The 17621-nt window shown below is 45.0% G+C and overlaps 1 protein-coding gene across 1 annotated transcript in view; it reads right to left on the bottom strand.

The window, feature by feature from the left end:
• The window catches only part of PLXNA4 (plexin A4), a 497373-nt gene that overhangs the window by 166322 nt on the left and 313430 nt on the right, over window positions 1-17621 (bottom strand). The window contains exon 4 of the mRNA XM_054399894.1: window positions 12751-12851. Within this exon, the coding sequence (XP_054255869.1) occupies window positions 12751-12851 (101 nt within the window). The remainder of the gene's footprint in view (window positions 1-12750; window positions 12852-17621) is intronic.

Below are 17621 nucleotides of genomic sequence, written 5' to 3'. Positions count from 1 at the left end.
GCAGACAAAAGTGTCAGCTCTTTGTGGCGAAGGCTTGGGTCTGCAACAAGAGAAGTCCTATTATCTTGTGGTCACCTCAGCTCTGAACCTTGAGACTGAGTCCCAGTTAATACAAGTGAGGGACTAAAGAGGCCTAAAGGTCCTTCTCCATCCAGCTGCAGGTGAGGCCATGTTTTGAACATCTGAACTATCCTGAACTCCTTTCTATTCCTGCTACCAAGGACTGAGGATCAGAAGGAAGGGAAAAAGGATGTAACTGCAACCAGAGGACAGTATCTTGCAAGGATTCAGTTCCCAAGGCAAAGATTCAGTTCTCAAGAGCCAGTGCCCAACATTGTCAGGCATCACAGCACATCTACACATCTTGGTGCATATCATGATTGGGTTTCGCAGGCTTTTGACCTCCCCAGACCTAGGAATCCAGCAGGGATGAAAAAAGAAGAGAAACATCCTCTTCCACCCACCCCACTAAAATGTACATTTAGCATCTGCACCAAGCTAACAAGAAAGAAGCCTTCCGGGCACGGGTGAGCTAGATTGAGATTATTTTCTTTACATGTCTCAATTAAAATGTAGATCTCATTTACTGCCTGGGGCCAGAGGGGCAGGAGGTACTGGGAATGAGATATGGAAAGAAGAAGCAAGACACAGAGACCTTTACTTCATTCCTCACTGTCCTGCCTGCCTTAACCCTTCTGATGCCACCCCTGTTCTAACAGTCAGACAAAGGTATGGGGTGCTCTGGGTACATTCATTGAGTTAAGGAAGGAAATACACGTTTGCACCTTGCCATGTCTACTAGGGATCCTCTGCTTTAGTTAAATGAACCCCTAAATGAAATTATTATTGTCGTGGTTTGTAGCCAGCAATGTCTGGGAGTTTGCAGTCTTCAAGTCCAGCTCTCTGTAAGACTTCTGCGAGCCAGTCATCATCGAAAGTGGCTTCGGACTTCACATCTGTCTGTGACGTGAGGAATTGTTACTCCTCTTCTATAAGCAAGGGGCTAAACCACAAGGAAATTAAGTACTGCAGTCATTATATGTTTGATAGAGTTATGTAGTTTTCCTCAGTATCTACTAAATAAAGTGGCACTTCCAGAGGGCATATGTTCAGAAGAAGTCTCTTTCTTCACTGGGTGGTGAGGCAAGAAACCTAGCAGTAGGTGAGCTAAATCTCATCCTAATTTAAGTTGTCCAAAATCATGCAAAGTGTCTGTAGCACAGCAGGGAAATTAATACTGCTCATTCTTGCCTAAGAAAAACTCGTAACCATTGGATCATTCTGTCATCCCTTTCTCTACAGGCCAAGGAGTCCAGATCTTTTTTATGTTATCCAGTATTTACAGGGGGCCTAAAGAAAGACAGGACAGTCTTTTTAGCAAGGCCTGTTGGAGAGGACAAGGGGTGATGGTTTTAAACTAAAAGAGGACAATTTAGACTAGACAAGAGGAATGCATTTTTTGTGCTAAGGGTTGTGAAACACCAGCCCAGATTGCCCAGAGAGGTGGTAGATGCCCCATTCCTGGAAACATTCCAGGTGAGGTTGGATGGAGCTCTGAGTAATCTAACATAGTTGAAGATGTGTCTGCTGACTACATGGGGGTTTGTCTAGATGAACTTTAAAGGCCACTTCCAACCCAAACCATTCTGTGATTCTATTTGGCTTTGTAATGGGTGGCAAGAAATGCTGTTCCATGTCCAGATCTGCCATTCATCTCTCACATAACCATCCCCTTGGCAATTTGTTCTTTTTCCTTGCTTTCCTCAGATGCTGGCCTGTGTTGGTGAGCCCAGTGGAGACCTGCAGCCTATTGTCTTCCAGGGCTTGCTTTTCAGTACTGGGGCAACTGGCATGGTTTGTTAGCAAGACATTTACTTGAATACTGTGTTGTACTTGAGTGAGGGACTTCTATATCTTCACACAAGGCCAGAGATCAGGCTGCTGTCTGGTTCCTGTAATTCCTGGAGCTAAAACCTCTGCACCTGCCTTGGTAGATAATTCTTGCTGTTGACAGCATGCTATTCAAAAGCTGCTGAAGGACATATCTGAAGTAGAAAAAGATAGAAGATGAGATGTTCAAGAAAACAGAACAATGAGTTGCTCAGACTCACTCACTAAACAAAAGAAATATGTAGATTTCTGGGGACAGGAAGAAGAGATTATGATCGTAGTAAAGCAAGGAGGACCAGATGATCCTTGAGGTCACTTCCAACCTTATATTCTATGATTCTGTGACCTCCTCTCAAAAAAGTAAGGCTCCACAGCAGGATGAGGTAATTAGCTTCAACCTCAGAAGTTCCCACGTATTCACACAACCTGCCTCCAGGACTACCATACTACAAGGAAGAGAGAGAAAATCTTCCCAATACAGAGGCCAGTTGAGAAAAGGCCTACCTCTGCTTTTAGGAATGAGTGCAGGGGGGTGTGGGAACAATAGGGAGAATTACAGGCTGGAGATGTGTGCAGGTGACACATGAGGTGCTTTGGTGGGAGGTCTCTCCCTGTGGGAGGGTGCAACAGAAGATATTGGCATGTATTTATGGGTAGGAGTCTGTGTGTGCAGATCTATGGAGAAGGTGAGTCTGGATAAAGAAAAACCTTGAAGGTTTGCTCTGCTTTTCTTTAAGAAGAGCTTCCTGATCATCCTTGCCTTCTGATATTTGTCACAGGTTGAGGACAGTGAAATGTCACAGAAGAAAAAGTGGAAGTGGAAGGTAGACCTACCCTTGCCCTGGGGAGAGCTCATTCGGTGTGCCATTTTCCCTTACTGGCAGATCACTGGCTGTGGGGGCACCAGGCAACATCTGACAGCAAGGCAAGAGAGCACTTCCCTTGAAAACAGCCCAGCAACTGAGACAGTTTGCTATGTATCCATATATCACGGCACTCACTGAGTGGCACAACCCTGCAGGAAACCCTAGACCTGCTTTATTGCAAATGAGGAGCTTGGAGGACTTTTAAAATCCATGTGAGGGAAGACTGAGACTGCTCAGGTTGCAAGTTCCAGACCTGATGTTTGGCCACCCTGTGAATATGTGGGGAGAGGACATCCAAAACTGGAGTTGGGCTCTATTTTACTTCCCACATGCAGGGTTAAAAAGTCACTTGAGATGTCCTCAGAACCCCAGATGGTCCTCATCTTATCTTCTAGAGGAAAAGTATTTGCTGTGGACTCTATACCATACTTATGAACTCCAGGGGAACATCTCATACCACAGGCACTCCAGTTGCAGCACACAGCATGGACGGGCAACAGAATTGAGTTCCTTGAGTAAATAAGAACACCTGTATTTCAAAGTCTCTCTATGTTCTCCATACATCTGTTTAAGCAGCTGAAAAAAGTACTTATGTTCTACTCCATTTTTAGGGTTCCTTGCCGTCTTTGTCAACTTCCAGTTTATAACCTAAGCCAGGGACTCTCCATCCCTGTGGCAGCCTCAGTAACTTTACATCTTAGCTCCAGAACACATCTGACAAGATTTCTAAGCTGATCAAGGTGGTCATACAGCCTTCCCTTGTCTCTGTTCCCTCCCTAGCTGCTACTGTAGATATCTACTGTGGGATAGCTAGATGTGCTGTCTATCAGTATGTAGTCTCTCAGAGCAAGGACTATGCTGAAGTGACAATGGAATCCCTTATGTCAGGGAACCATCATACAGAAGGCCCTCTAGAAGACCCCCAGGCATCACCAAGCACCATTATCCCTTTCTCATTACACATCCTGAGACACCTCCCAGCCCATGACAGACCATGTGCTGTGTTTCATATCAGAGAAGAAGAAACCCCAGAGATCTTTCTCTGCAAAGGCTGAACTTTCTGCAATGCTAAACCTGAGCTGCTTATGTTTCTATGGTGGAGACAAATCCCAAGTAGGACACCTAACTCACAGGGCTGCATCAGGAGAAAGCTTCTGCTGGAACCCACTGTACAAACTAATTATCTTCCCACCCCTCCTCACTGCCCTCTAGCAAAATAAGCTAATCAACGAAGAAGGCTGTTATCAAAACACATTTACCACACGCCTGTGTCTTATAGCCCACAGTGCCCAGTGCTGTCCCTAAGATGCCTCAGGCAGGCACAGCCACCAAGATAATCAACCTGTGAAGGACACAGCTCTGTCCTGCATTGCTAGGTAGACTGGAGAAGTAAAAGTGCTCCCAAAAGGGGCACAAAAGCATCTAGGTAATAGAAAGACATCAGTGGTGATGGATGCCCAACATGCTGGTATAGCAATGGGTCACCTCTCCAGAACTAGTGATCAGCTGTTCTGCTCAAAGGTACAGGGCTAGTTCAGAGTGGTTTACTCAATGTCATCACCTGTCTGTAGTGAAATGGGATTCCCAGGAGCCTCTGTTTCACTCGAGGTTTTATCGCCATCAATAGGCATGGTCCCTGTCCCAAGAATTTCCTCTTCTCTGGACTAAGAGCCCTGATCTCATTTCAAAAGGCCATTGGAGAGCTGTCACATTTGGGGTTATTTTCCTGTGCTCCACAGGAGAGGCAATGCCTAGGTGTGAAATGATGGGTACTTTAGCTATACCTCAGCAGACAGATTAAAGATTACCTGGGCTCAATGCAGAATGGGCCAATGTCACTCTACAGAGCCCCCCTGCTGCGCACTTCCCTCTGTGAGAAGGCTGAAACACCGTCTCCAGTTTCAATAACTACCTGAGAAGAAGTGGGAATCACTCTGTGCCAAGGCCAATTGTGGGAAGATGACTCTACTTTCCCCTGCTATCAGATGGAAAAGGTTCACAGACCTTGGACAGGGCTGTCTGAGAAACAGCTGTGACCGGGGAGGAGTCAAACCAAGCAGTGTTTGGAGACAAGACAGCTGGTTCACTCCTGCCTCTGCCACAAACAACTGATTGGAGACTTTCAGACCAAATAAAAAGAGTTCAGATTTCATATAATTACTTTCTCTCACAGCATATATGCTTTTCTCCCCATTTTGTGCCAATAGGATCTTTCTGAAAAACTGTTGCAATGAGAAATGCCCCCAGGTACCTCAGATGTACAAGGGTATTGAACATAACAGTTGAAACAGGTCTGAGCTTCATCTCTGAAGAAGTCCGCCTAGTCAGCTGTAAGTTTCCAAGACAAAGCAGGTTTTGAGCAAAAGTTCTTCTTGTGGCTAATTTTCAATCAGGTCAGTCAGGGGCTACCAAGAGAGGTGGTAGATGCCCCATCCTTGGAAAAATTCAAGGTCAGTTTCTTGGGGACTTTCAGCAATCAGATCTAGTTAAAGATGTCCCTGCTCACTGCACAGGGGTTGAACTAAATAACCTTCAAATGTCCTTTCCCACCTAAACTATTCTATTATTGTAAGATTAGGAGAACTGTCATGTACCTTTGACATGTAAAGAGTCTCCCCAGGTGTATGAAGACACCAGGATCTGGCCCATGGCAATATGATGCTGATGGAGGAAAGGACAAGAGAATGTCCCAAACATGATTGCAGAGACATTCATCATTCCAGGTAAACGCAAAACACATGCAAATTGCTTCCTTACAGAAGAGATTGAACCTTGGGACATAACAGCATAGGGAGTACAGAGCAGGGACAGATGAGGCCCTAGTTTCTCATAGTAGAAGCTGAGTTCCCACAGGATTATAAGCCCCTGCATGAATCAGTAAATCCCTCTTTTCTCACTATCCATTTGAGCTCACAGTGGCACAGGACTGGATGGAATATTCCATCCTCCTGTCCTGCTGGGTCTCTGAAACCAGCTCCATAAGTCACAGAATCACAGAACTGCCCAGATTGAAAAAGACCTTCACAATAATCAAGTCCAACCATAAGCCTCTCACCAGTCCTTGACTAAACCATATCCCTAAGCACTCTTAAATACCTCCAGGGAATGTGACTCCACCACCTCGCTGGGCAGCCTGTTCCAATGCCTGATAGTCCTTTCTCTGAAGAAATTTTTCCTAATATCCAACCTTAACTTCCCTTGTTGCAACTTGAGACCATTTCCTCTTGCTCTATCATTTGTAACTTGGTTGAACGGACCTCTCTATAACCTCCTTTGAGGTACTTACAGAGAACAAGAAGGTCTTCCCTGAGCCTCCTTTTTCCACCGAGTAAACAACCCCAGTTCCATCAGCCACTCCCCACAAGATTTGTGCTCAAGAGCCTTCAGCAGCTTCATTGCCCTTCTTTGGACACCCTCCAGAAGCTCAGTGTCCTTCTGGTAGTGAGAGGCCCCAAACTGAACATAGTTTTTAAGGTACAGCCTCACCAGTGCTGAGTGCAGGGGCAGGATCACATCCCTAGCCCTGCTGCTCACACCATTCCTGATACCAGGATGCATCCCCAGGATACAATTCCCTTCCACACATAGCACTTGAGATACCCTTCTCCACTTGTGCAAGTGGGAGGAAAAGATTGGGAAGTAAAGGAACGAAGGTAAAGGGGAAAAGAAACATAAAAACCTCAGCCTGAAAGACAGTCACCGTCTTTCAGACAGCAGAAAGTCAAGCAAGAAAAAGACCCTTCAGAAAAGGTCTTATTGCAGCATCTGTAGGCAGCTTAGGTTACCCGAGACTCTCTAGTGATTCAGAAGACTTTGACCAAGAAAGTTAAAGCCAGGGACGATCAATGAGCCTCTGCAAGCAGCATCGCATCAGGTTACCTGCTGAGAGGAGACAGCAGGAGCTGCACTTTCTAACTTTCTCTATTTTCTCTTTTTTTCCTCTGGCCTGGCAATGAGTCTGAGCATGGATAACAAACCTCCCTCCCCCATCGACACTAATCCCTCACTCCCTAGAAAACTACTTGTTTAAGTGCTTTTTTTTCCCTCCTCCAGATCATGTTAAGAATGGGAATTGTCATGTCTAGGTACACACGTGTTCTGTAACTCTGTGGCAGATGGAAAGAGCTGGAGTACAGAAGGACATGGAGGACAACTTCCTAGATACTGGGCTAGGTGTTTGCTGCCAGAGGACAGCATAAACCCCTTCTGAACAGGGTCATCCTTTTGTGGGGAAACCAAAAAAAGATTACATATGGCTTCTCAAGTGTCTTATAAACACTCTTTCTATTGCTGCAGCTGGCCAGTTAATCCATTCCAGAATCACAGAATTGCTTGAGTTGGAAAGGACCTTGGAGATCACCTAGTTCCCACCCCTCTGCAATGTGCACTACACCAGGTTGCTCAAAGCCTCATCCAGTCTGGTCTTAAACAATTCCTGGGACGAAGCAACCAGAACTTCTCTGGGCAATCCATTCCAGTGTCTCACCACATTATTAGCAAAGAATTTCTTCCTAATGTCTAATCTAAATGTACCCTGCTCTAGTTTTAAAGCATTGCCCCTTGTCCTATTGCTACAGACCCTTCTAAATAGTCCCTCTCCAGCTTTCTTGTAGGCCCCTTTCACGTACTGAAAAGATACTATAAGATCTCCCCAGAGCCTTCTCTTCTCCAGGCTGAACAGAATAATTGTGCATACCAGAGTTCAGCCATCCTTTGCCATATCTAAGAATCTTCTTCATTCATAGGGTAAGGATGTCTACCAGAGGCCACTGTTTCCTATTCTCATAGTTAAGGAGTAGGGAGACTTTTGGCATTTGCTCTGCAAACAAGATGCAACTAGGATACGGAGCCAACAGTGCTGGTTTGGGCTACTGGGTGAGGTTTTTGGGTGCCAGAAGGACACACAAAGGACACGTGCAACTCCCCAAAGATGAGCAGAGGTGTGCAGAGAGCCAAGCCAAGTAGAGTAGATTCACCCTTAGGAATATTAGGACAGTTGTCATGTATCTTTGACATGAAGTTTCTCCCAGGTATATGAAGGCACCAAGAACTGACCCATGGCAAGAAAATGCTAAGGCAAGAAGGATACAGGAGGATATAGAATCACAGGATAAACCAGTTTGGAAGAGACCTCCAAGATCACCAAGTCCAACCAAACACCCAACCCTAACTAATGAACTAGACCATGGCACTAAGTGCCTCATCCAGTCTTCTTAAACACCTCCAAGGACATCGACCCCACCACTTTCCTGGGCAGCCCATTCCAGTGGGCAGTCTCTCTTTCTGTGAAGAATTTCTTTCTAAGAGCAAGCCTAAACTTCTCCCTGCACAGCTTCAGACTGTGGAGATAGCAGAGCCAATTTCTGGCTCTTCTATCTCCATGGTAGAAGAGACTGGTGATGCTTAAACAAACCCTTTTCCTTCTGCAGCAAATGTTAGTTTCTCCAAACCAACAGTGTTTCTTGACAGCCTGCTTTGCACGGTCTCTAGAGCTGGTAAAGTCTTCTGGGGGAGAAAGAAATCATAGATGCCCAAATGTTTAATGGAAAAAAAAAAAAGAAATGAACAAGTATTGCAACTCATGACCTGCTGGCCAAGGAAACCCCATAATATCAAGAGTACATCCTAAATGCAGGAGTCTGGTGCCTTTTGGGGCTGTATCCTTCCTTAGGGACAGCTTGTGAATGTTCAACTCTATCTCAGAATTAGACAGAGGCTATGTGAGGATGCAATGAGGCAGCACAGCTAAAATCTAGAAGGTCCAGCTAACACAAGAGAGCCCGGGACAGGTTCCTTCTGCACCCAGCAAGGTTAACATATTTCCCCTATAGTGGATGCTATATCTCCCTATAGGGTTGCTGCTGCTTTTCTGCTCTAAATATCCATTCTGCTGGCAGCTGGGGCATTAAACACAACCCAGAGACTCTGCAAAGTGCTGAAAACTTGTGTGGTCACCACATGCACATGGATGGGTTCTTGTCTCTGAAGCTGATGCTAGGGCAGACTGGAATATCGAGGGCTCATTCTACTGCTGAAGGGTTTATCCTCCAACTCAAGGCAAAGAGACTCAGCTATCTCAGCCCCTCTACATGTGAGGGAGGAAAAGAGGTAGAGAAGAGTAAGTGTTTGAGTATGGATGGAGGAAAAAAGGAACTTGCTGGGGGGTGGTCAATTACTGCATGGCATCTTTGAACACTGGTGCATCAGACATAGGCAGAAGGTGCAATTAATTTCAGGCTTGAAGAAAACTTTGCTCTGCTCTCATCCCAATCTGCTGCCCCCAGTTTGGGCTGGTGACATTGCTTCGACCTTGTAACCAGGCACTGAGTTCCTTCATGCCAGCTATTAGCTTTTCAGCCTGGTTCCTCCCCACTGCTCCCACCCCGGCCCTTTTCCCTTCCCTGGAGACCTGTGCTGCAACCCAGCGCCACATTTTCAATTTACACCAACTAAATGATTCATCATTGCCTAAAGAGGCTTGAACAGAGCCCAGGAGAGGAGCAAAGCTAGAGCAGGGGAAGCAGGGGGTGGGACAAGATCAGGGCTAAAGATACAGAGATGAAAAGCTCTGGTGACCTGCTCTGTATCGGCTCTCCTCGAAGCAGAAGCCAATCAATCCTCCCCTCCTCCTTTCTCCTGCAGCCGTCTGTGGGTCTGTCTCTCGTCAGACTCAAGTTTCTCGGTGTAAGGTTAGGACAGCAGAGCCATGGAAATCAATTCCTGAGCCCTGGCAGACTGCCCTCAGTGCAGACAGCCCAGCTCTGCCACGAGACAATGGATGGAGAGCTGTCCCCAGGCGTCCTCAGACCTCTCAGATGGAGGGAGCTGAGGTTGGCTTGGAAATGGGGGTTCTGGGGAAAAGGATTTGTATCAGCCCTTCAAGTGCAAACTCCAAAATCAGACAGACAAAGAGGTACATTCTGTATCCCACTGGTAATTTTCACCTGTCTCCCAGTCTACCACTGTTCCTCTTGATGGTTTATATTGGAGGGGACAGATGGGTGAATGGCATGACTTTGCCTGTAAGTCTTGCACAACCCCACTGCCTCCCCCTTCCTTTCCATAAAACAGCTCCAGCATCAGCATGGCTAGCTGCAGACAGGGAAGCCCCTGGGATTCCTGACTGGGAGGGAAGAAGAAGGGTTATACTCACAAGGGGAAATACTTATGGGACATTTCCCTGGAGATCCTCCTGCAGGAGATGCATCCCACTGGAGGATAAGTCTGCTAATGACTCTTAAGGGGTTCTGATGTGCAAAAGAAGTTCTAATTAGAGGCTTAGTATTATGGCATTTTACCCTGAATACCCTGCACAGCCAAACCTTGTTCATGGGATGTAACAGCATCCCAATCGAGCCAGGCTCGTGACAGGATAAGGGATGATGTTTTTAAACTAAAAGAGTAGGGATTTAAACTAGATAGATGGAAAACATTTTTATGCCAAGGGTGGTGAAACACTGGCCCACTGAAACACAGGTTGTCCAAAGAGGCAGTAAATGTCCCATCCTTGGAATCGTTCAAGGTCAGGTTCTTTGGGGCTCTGAGCAACCTAATATAGTTGAAGATGCCCCTGCTTATTGTAGGGGGATTCAACTAGAAGAACTTTAAAGCCTCTTGCAATGCAAATGATTCTATGATTCTAGAATTATGTGATAATTTGTTCCTCTGCTTTCAGGACTACCTGATGGATGAAGAAAATGAGACTTGGAGAGGAACATCCAAGGCTGCAGTGAAAATCACTTCCAAGCTAGCACCGGAAATCAGATTTCTTGACTGCGATGAAAATTAGGTGGAAGGAATAGACTGGAGTGGGATTTGATAACATTTGTCTTCCAGCTGCCTCCAAAAGGTCCAGAGAATTAACCTCAGAGACCCTGCTGCAAGGTACATAAATAAGAAGTGCCTCATTTTTCCAGATAAGGAAGCAGAGGTTAAGTGACCAGAGGGAGGAAGGCATGGGGATCCTGCCATCAACGGGGTCCAGACTGTGAAGACCAACTTCTTGAAGGAGCAAATCTGTACAAGGGTTTCTTGTTGTGAGTTGATGCTGCCACCCTCACTCATCACCAGCCATAGAATCACAGATGAATATAATGGTTTGGGTTGGATGGGATGTTAAAGATCATCTAATTCCACATCTGTCATGGACAGGGACACCTCCTACTAGACCATGCTTAGCTATCATATTGCTGACAGTCCTCCACAATGAGCAGCTGGCAAATCTTCAGTTGTCTTTGCCCCTTTTCCTCCTTTTGGGGATTGATTGATGAATGCTTTGATTGCTTGTTGCTACTGACCCTGGGCAGCAGAACAATGAGATATCTAGCATTGCTGTGGTGCAATCAACAGCCAAATTCATGCTTCCTGTACCGTTTGCACATAGTCTGCACTGCCTCTCCACTGACAGCAAGACATACAGTGCTCTGTAGAGCAGATGTAGGAAAATATGAGATGGAAACTGAGAGCTACATAACAACTAGAAATATTCTCTGGTCAGCAGGGCCAAAGCTTCATGGGTTCATGCCTACTAGACCATGCAGGTAGGCATGAACCCACAGACTCAGGACTGGTTTGCCTAGAATTCCTTGAACCATTCCAGAGCCTGAGTCAAGTTTTCTGACAAGTTTTGGGATAGATCCCCTAGATCTGATCTGCAACTATGTAGACTGTTGTGGCTTTAAATGAGGGTCCACAAGCTAAAGAGCATCCACAGAAGTTTGGAAGATGGTATGGATTTGTTGCCCATTCTTCTATTCCAGAAAGGACAGGTAGGAAAGAAGATTGCTTCAACTGGAGCATTATCTCCACTGGGAGAATTTACAATGCAATAGGAAGAATTCAGAGGTGAACTCAGCAGGAGAAGACAGACACACTGCAATAGCAGGGTCCATCAGAAAAACCTTCCATTGCTGCCAAGGACACTATGAGGCTTGGAGTGACAGCACCCTGCAGAGCCACACTCAGCTGGAAATGTTTGGTTAGGTATATTCAATGCACTTTCCTGCCACTCTCTCTGCTGAGAGGTTCTTGGCAAATGAGACCATCTTGCCACTCACAGCCAGGAGCTCAGCCAACCTGACACGTCCCTCTCCACAGCTGTGGCAGAGGGGTCTCTGTAGGAAGAGATCACTGGCTGTGAAGGGTGTAGAGCAGAAACTTGAAGATCAATAGCATCATTACAAAACCTACAGAAATTAAAGTCAATTAACTAATGTCCTAGCCCTGATGACACCTGGATCCAGTGCTCCTTCAGAGGCACTGGATAGGCCAGTACTGTAGAATAATGAAATGGTGAAATGAGGTCCCTTCTTGGCCTGTTAGAAGTCCAAGAATGTGGAAACAGACCAATTTGCTTAGCACTCTGGCCAGATAAGCCAACTAAGCAGTTTGGCTCATTTGAGTTGACCAACACAGGACAAACATTCAACCTCAAGGTCAACATTTTGCCACAGTGAACACACAAACTATGAGTTCCCCTTGAAATCTAACATGTAGTCAACTCCAGGACAATTACAGTGACCTGATTCCTCTCTAAGAGCAATGAAGATCATGGTAAGTCGGAAAGAGGAGGGGTTCAGGTCAGCAGTGCAAAGTTGGAGATGCTGTCACAAGTGTCTGAGCTGGGCTGATAGTCAGAGGCAAACTGCCTTCAGCAATGGAAAAAGAAAGTTGTTGTCATCCAAAGAAGAGCAGCTGACATGGTGATAGGTGCTTCCCTGCTGCAGTCAGCAGATTACAGGTCAGATGGTTGAAGAGATTTGACCAGTCTCTACCACCCTTCTTTTCCCTTGTATTCCAAAAAACGCTTCTCAGTTAAACAAAATCTCCACCAGGAAGCCCCACAGACCTTGCTGGAGGTACCTGGGTGACCCATTGGCTCACTTGGCTCAGCCAGGGACTGATACATCTCTGTATGGGTTATCAGAGTCAATGAGAGGAGATGGCTGGGGGAAAGGCAGGGCTGGGATGGCAGCAAACACCAGCGGGTACTTACGTGTTGTGAAGAACACACCATCCACAGTGAGGGTCCCCTGAGCCCAGGCACTCGCTGCAGGTTTCATACTGGCTGCATGACTCCACAGGCACCCGAGTGAGCTGCAGGAGAGAAGGGGATAACCTGTCAGGCTTTTTACAGGGCTCCGCAATGCCCAGAATGACTTGACGGAGGTGCCAACCTCCCTGTCCTCTTCCCCTGGTGCCTGTTATCCCAGAGGGATATCCTTTCAGAGCTTGGAAGGCTTGGGGTAGACAGAGAGATGTGGCTGTAGATTTCTCCAGTGTTCAGCCTGATGCAGACTCTGTTCAGATCATCATTCAACTTGGTGCAACCCCTGTTGAGACCAGCACCTCCTATGTGTCCTTCCCCTCTTCCCCATTGTCCTTCACTTCATTGCCAGATGACCTGACTTGCACAGTTTCACTGCCAGATGACCCTGTTTGCACAGTTTTGGTTTTGGATGACCTCACTTGCACAATTTCACAGGGAAACAGTAAATCAGGCAGGCTGTGTGCAGACTGTGGTGAAGAGGTACTTTGAGATGTGTGATCTTCTGCAGCAAGTTAAACTCACTGGATCTCAACTTTCTCCCACACTGTCTTTGTGGATCCTGTTCCTTTCTGTCTTTCTGTGAGAATTGAGGTCTCATGATATTTTTTGTCTCCCTCCCATTACCACCTGTATCATCACCAGTCCCAGGAGAACCCCATTCCTCATTGCCCATCCATCTTTCTAAACATCAGTTGTTCCATTCCCAGAAAGGTTGCCCCAGAAAGAAAAGGAAAATGGCTACCTGCCTGGATATTGAATAAGCTTGCTGCCATCTTGACTTTACAGCTCAGAAGGCATGAGAAGTGGACCTGAAACACCCATTTACTGCCAAAATACTGCATTTTATTACATTTTTTTCCTTTCTTTTTAATTAAAGTATTTCAGTCAGAGGTTTCAAAGACAGAAAGGACTGCCTAGCCTGACCTCCTGGTTAACAGACCAGACCTTTTTGATTCCTATCCAGTTTTGTGAGCTCCTTACTTCTTTTGAAGCCAAACATACAGTTTGGGTCCAAAGAACTGATAGTCTCTTTTCCATTGAATAAGCTTCAGAGAGCTTCTATAATATACAGCCAATTGCCAGTGCCTTCACCCCAGCTCATGTCAGCAGGGAGAATTTGCTCCTTCAGATGATGTAGTGTGATATTATCCTGAAGAAACACCACTGAGAACTGCCAGCAATAAACTGCAGAAGAGTTACTCATGACAAATGACAAAGAAATACACCTGGATCCCAGCGACAATTTTTTACTTGGTGCAACGTTCAAGAGAGTTTCAGCTGGGAAGTGACATATTCAGATTCATTCTGCCTGCATCTGTAAATGAACCAAGAATGGGGTTTTATATGAAAATATGTATCAGGCAAAATCCAGCTATTTATGTAGACCTTTTCTGTTTGTATCAAAAATTAGCTTCCTATCCCCTATGCAGACACCCCACATGGTAGTTGATAGCCTAGGAGCCAAAGCTGAAAATCTGTATTTTTACTGCTGGCAGGTGGCAATAGCTTCAGAAACTTCAACTAGAAATATGATGGCATTTATTTACCACTGCACCATTGCCTGTGTCAAGTCACTCAAAAAAACCCAACTGCAGCTACTGAAAGCTTTTAATGAAAAGGGAGAACATAAAAAAAAAAAAAATACAACCCAATCCACACCACAAAAATATTTTTCTCGAGTTGAATCTATTGCCTTGAGCACAAGAGCATAATCAGGAAGGACCACAGAACAATGACTATGGTAAGATCAAAGCAGGGAGCGAGTCATTCAAACTTCTATAAGTACTGGGAAGCTTCAAAGGTAAGATGGCTTGGCCATGAATGCAATAGTTCCACCCTCCTTAAGCTTCAGGTCAAGAAGGTATCCACTGTTTATCAAATATAAATGGTATACTTCAGGATATCACCTAATTAGATTTATGTTGAACCCAACAGTCTGGTTTGCATTCAACCTCCAAAAAACCATGCAATTGTTTACAGGAAGACATCACAGGATGAACTAGACTTCATCAATACTTACAAGATCTTTCCAATGCTTATCAATATTTAAAGGTAGGTGTCCAGAGGATGGGGCCAGACTCTTTTCAGTGGCACCCAGTGACAGGACAAAGGGCAATGGACACAAATTGGAACCCAGGAGGTTCCATTTGAAGCGTGAGGAAAAATTTTCTGTGAGGTTACTGGAAGCACTGGAGCAGACTGCCCAGAGAGGTCATGGAGTCTCCTTCTTTGGAGAGATTCCAAAACCTCCTGGACATTGCAATCCTGAGCAATGTGCTCCAGCTAACCCTGCTTTAGCAAGGTGTTTGGACTAGATGAACCTCAGAGGTTCCTTCCAGCCCCCACATTCTGTGATTCTGTGAAGTGGTGGAGAACTTATAATTTCTTATGTCAACCATTCCCACCTACTATTTTCACCTGAGAAAAATATATTGTGAATAACTTTTCCATGATCACATCTATCTCAACCATGTCTACCCTGTGAGCAGAAAAGGAAGATAATTCAGTTTTGAAAGGCTGTAAATCTGCCATTCCTCAGTTCAGATGCAATCAACTGCATCACTTCCACCTTGCAATTAGAAATTTGTGAACACAGTTGGGGTTGGCTATGCAGTTCCTGTCCAAACTACCCTCAGTTTAACATATGGTGCTGCACAGTTTATCCTCATTAGCTGTAGATATTTTTTCTGAAGCTCAGTTTCTGAGCTACTTTACATCTGTCTTCTAGAAGTGAGCCTTGGTTAAGAAGTTTAGATCAGAACATCAGCTTTTTCAGCATCTAATGATGTTGGGTTTGAATGTTCTGAGCCAAAATCCAGTTGTGACTATGATATATGTACAAGAAAGAAGTCCTAGAGGACTAAAATTTGCTATTTCTTTGCAAATTGCTACCAAAAAAAAAAAAAAAAAGTGTAGATAAAAAGCAGTCTCTGAAGGTTTTATTATTATTATTCTTTAATTAGCCATCAAAGTATATCCAAGCTCGTTTCAGAAGCAGGAGGAACCTACTGGGAATCTAGATTTTCATCTTTATAGAAATGCTGTGCTTCTTTTTCAGTGTATTTAGAACCACAGAGTCATTAAGGTTGGAAAAGATCTCTAAGATGATCGAGTCCAACCTTCAGCCCAACATTACCATGTCCATTAAACCATGTCCTGAAGTGCCATGTCTACACATTTTTTTTTAACAGCTTCAAAGGATAGTGCCTCTACCACCCTCCCTGGACAGCCTGTTCCCATGTTTTAATTTAGGGTACTCTGTCTCTATAGGATATAGTAGCACAACTTGATCATATTGCTGTCCCAGAGAGCACAGCTATGGAGTATGAGCACCTCCTCTTAAGCACACCAGACTAGTGGATGTCCTGTGTCACCTTCTACATTACTATGTGTTTTTCCTGCTATATGAAACCTTTTATGAGTTCACCTCAAGTAGTTTTACTGTAAGATTAATTAAAACTGTCCCACACTGATAAATGTCTTGGGCTCTAAGTGTCAAATCTTCTAATTAACGAAGAAAGGAAGTACAAAAAAAAAAAAAGAAAAAAAAAAACAAAAACAAAAAACAAAGGGGCTGTGACTGAAAAGAAAGCCACCTAAGGGTCATCAGCTGAAAAGAAAGAGAACATCAAGCAAATAAGGCACATCAAGAGGTCTCATTTTCCTTTGGAACACAAACTGTAATTAATTCAGCTCAGCTTTCCAAGTTGAAAGTTTTGAGGGCTGACCATGCCCCCTGGGAACAGTCAGCTCTTTCTGCTGCTCCTGAAATATCTCAGAAAGAAAAGTCCATGCAGGCTTTTCGTTAAAGAACCTCTCCATTACTCACTGGGATGAAGGGGCATGACAACACTGAAGGCTGAAATCTCCATTGTAAAATAGACTGTGATTACTCCTTCCACCCTTCTCCATGCTTGGAAAGTTTTACAAACTTTTCAAGGTCATTTCACAAACCTCAGTGAGGTTTTTTTTGTGATGGACAGTTGGCTAAACATGAGCCAGCAATATGCTCAGGTAGCCAAGAAGGCCAACAGCATCTTGGCTTGGATCACACATAGTGTGGCCAGCAGGACTAGGGCTGTGATTGTGCCCCTGTACTCAGCATTGGTGAGGCCACACCTGGAGTGTTTTCAGTTTCAGAGGCCTCACTACAAGGACATTGAGATGTTGGAGCAGGTGCAGAGAAGAGCAGCAAAGCTGATGAATGATCTACTGAAAAGGTCTTGTGAGGACTGACTGAGGGAACAAGGGTTGTTTAGCCTGGAGAAGCTCAGGGGAGACCTTCTTGTTCTCTTCAAAAGAGGGAGGTGAGTCATGGTCTCTTCTCCCTAGTAACAAGTGATAGGACATGTTTTAAACTAAACCAGGGGAGATTTAAATTATATAGAAGAAAGAAAATTTTACAATGAGGGTCATGAGATTGTGTCCCAGGTTGCTCAGAGAGGTGGTAGATGTCCCATTCATGTCCCACATTATGTTGGATGGGGCTTTAAGCATGACCCTGCTGACCGGAGGGGGGTTGGACAAGATGACCTTTAAAGGTCACTTCCAACCCAAAGCATTCTATAGTTGAAAACTAAGTTATTAAGTATAAAATGTCTAGACTTTGTATTCATTGAATTTTTGAAGAAATGAAGGTAAGGTTTCTATAGATCATGTTCACAGTCTTGATGGGTATCTAGAAGCTGTTATGCTTCCAAGGCTCTGACCATAGCAGACCAGAGGGACAGATATCTCTGGTCACCTCTGAGGTAGGCAGCACTACCCAAGCTGCCAGCCCACCACGGTATTTCCAAGATCACTGCTGCTCAGGGAAG

Source organism: Indicator indicator, chromosome 3 (genome assembly GCF_027791375.1).
Source record: "Indicator indicator isolate 239-I01 chromosome 3, UM_Iind_1.1, whole genome shotgun sequence".
NCBI lineage: Eukaryota > Metazoa > Chordata > Aves > Piciformes > Indicatoridae > Indicator > Indicator indicator.
The sequence above is the reverse complement of the archived record's forward strand: the minus strand, read 5'-3'. Positions and strand labels throughout refer to the sequence as shown.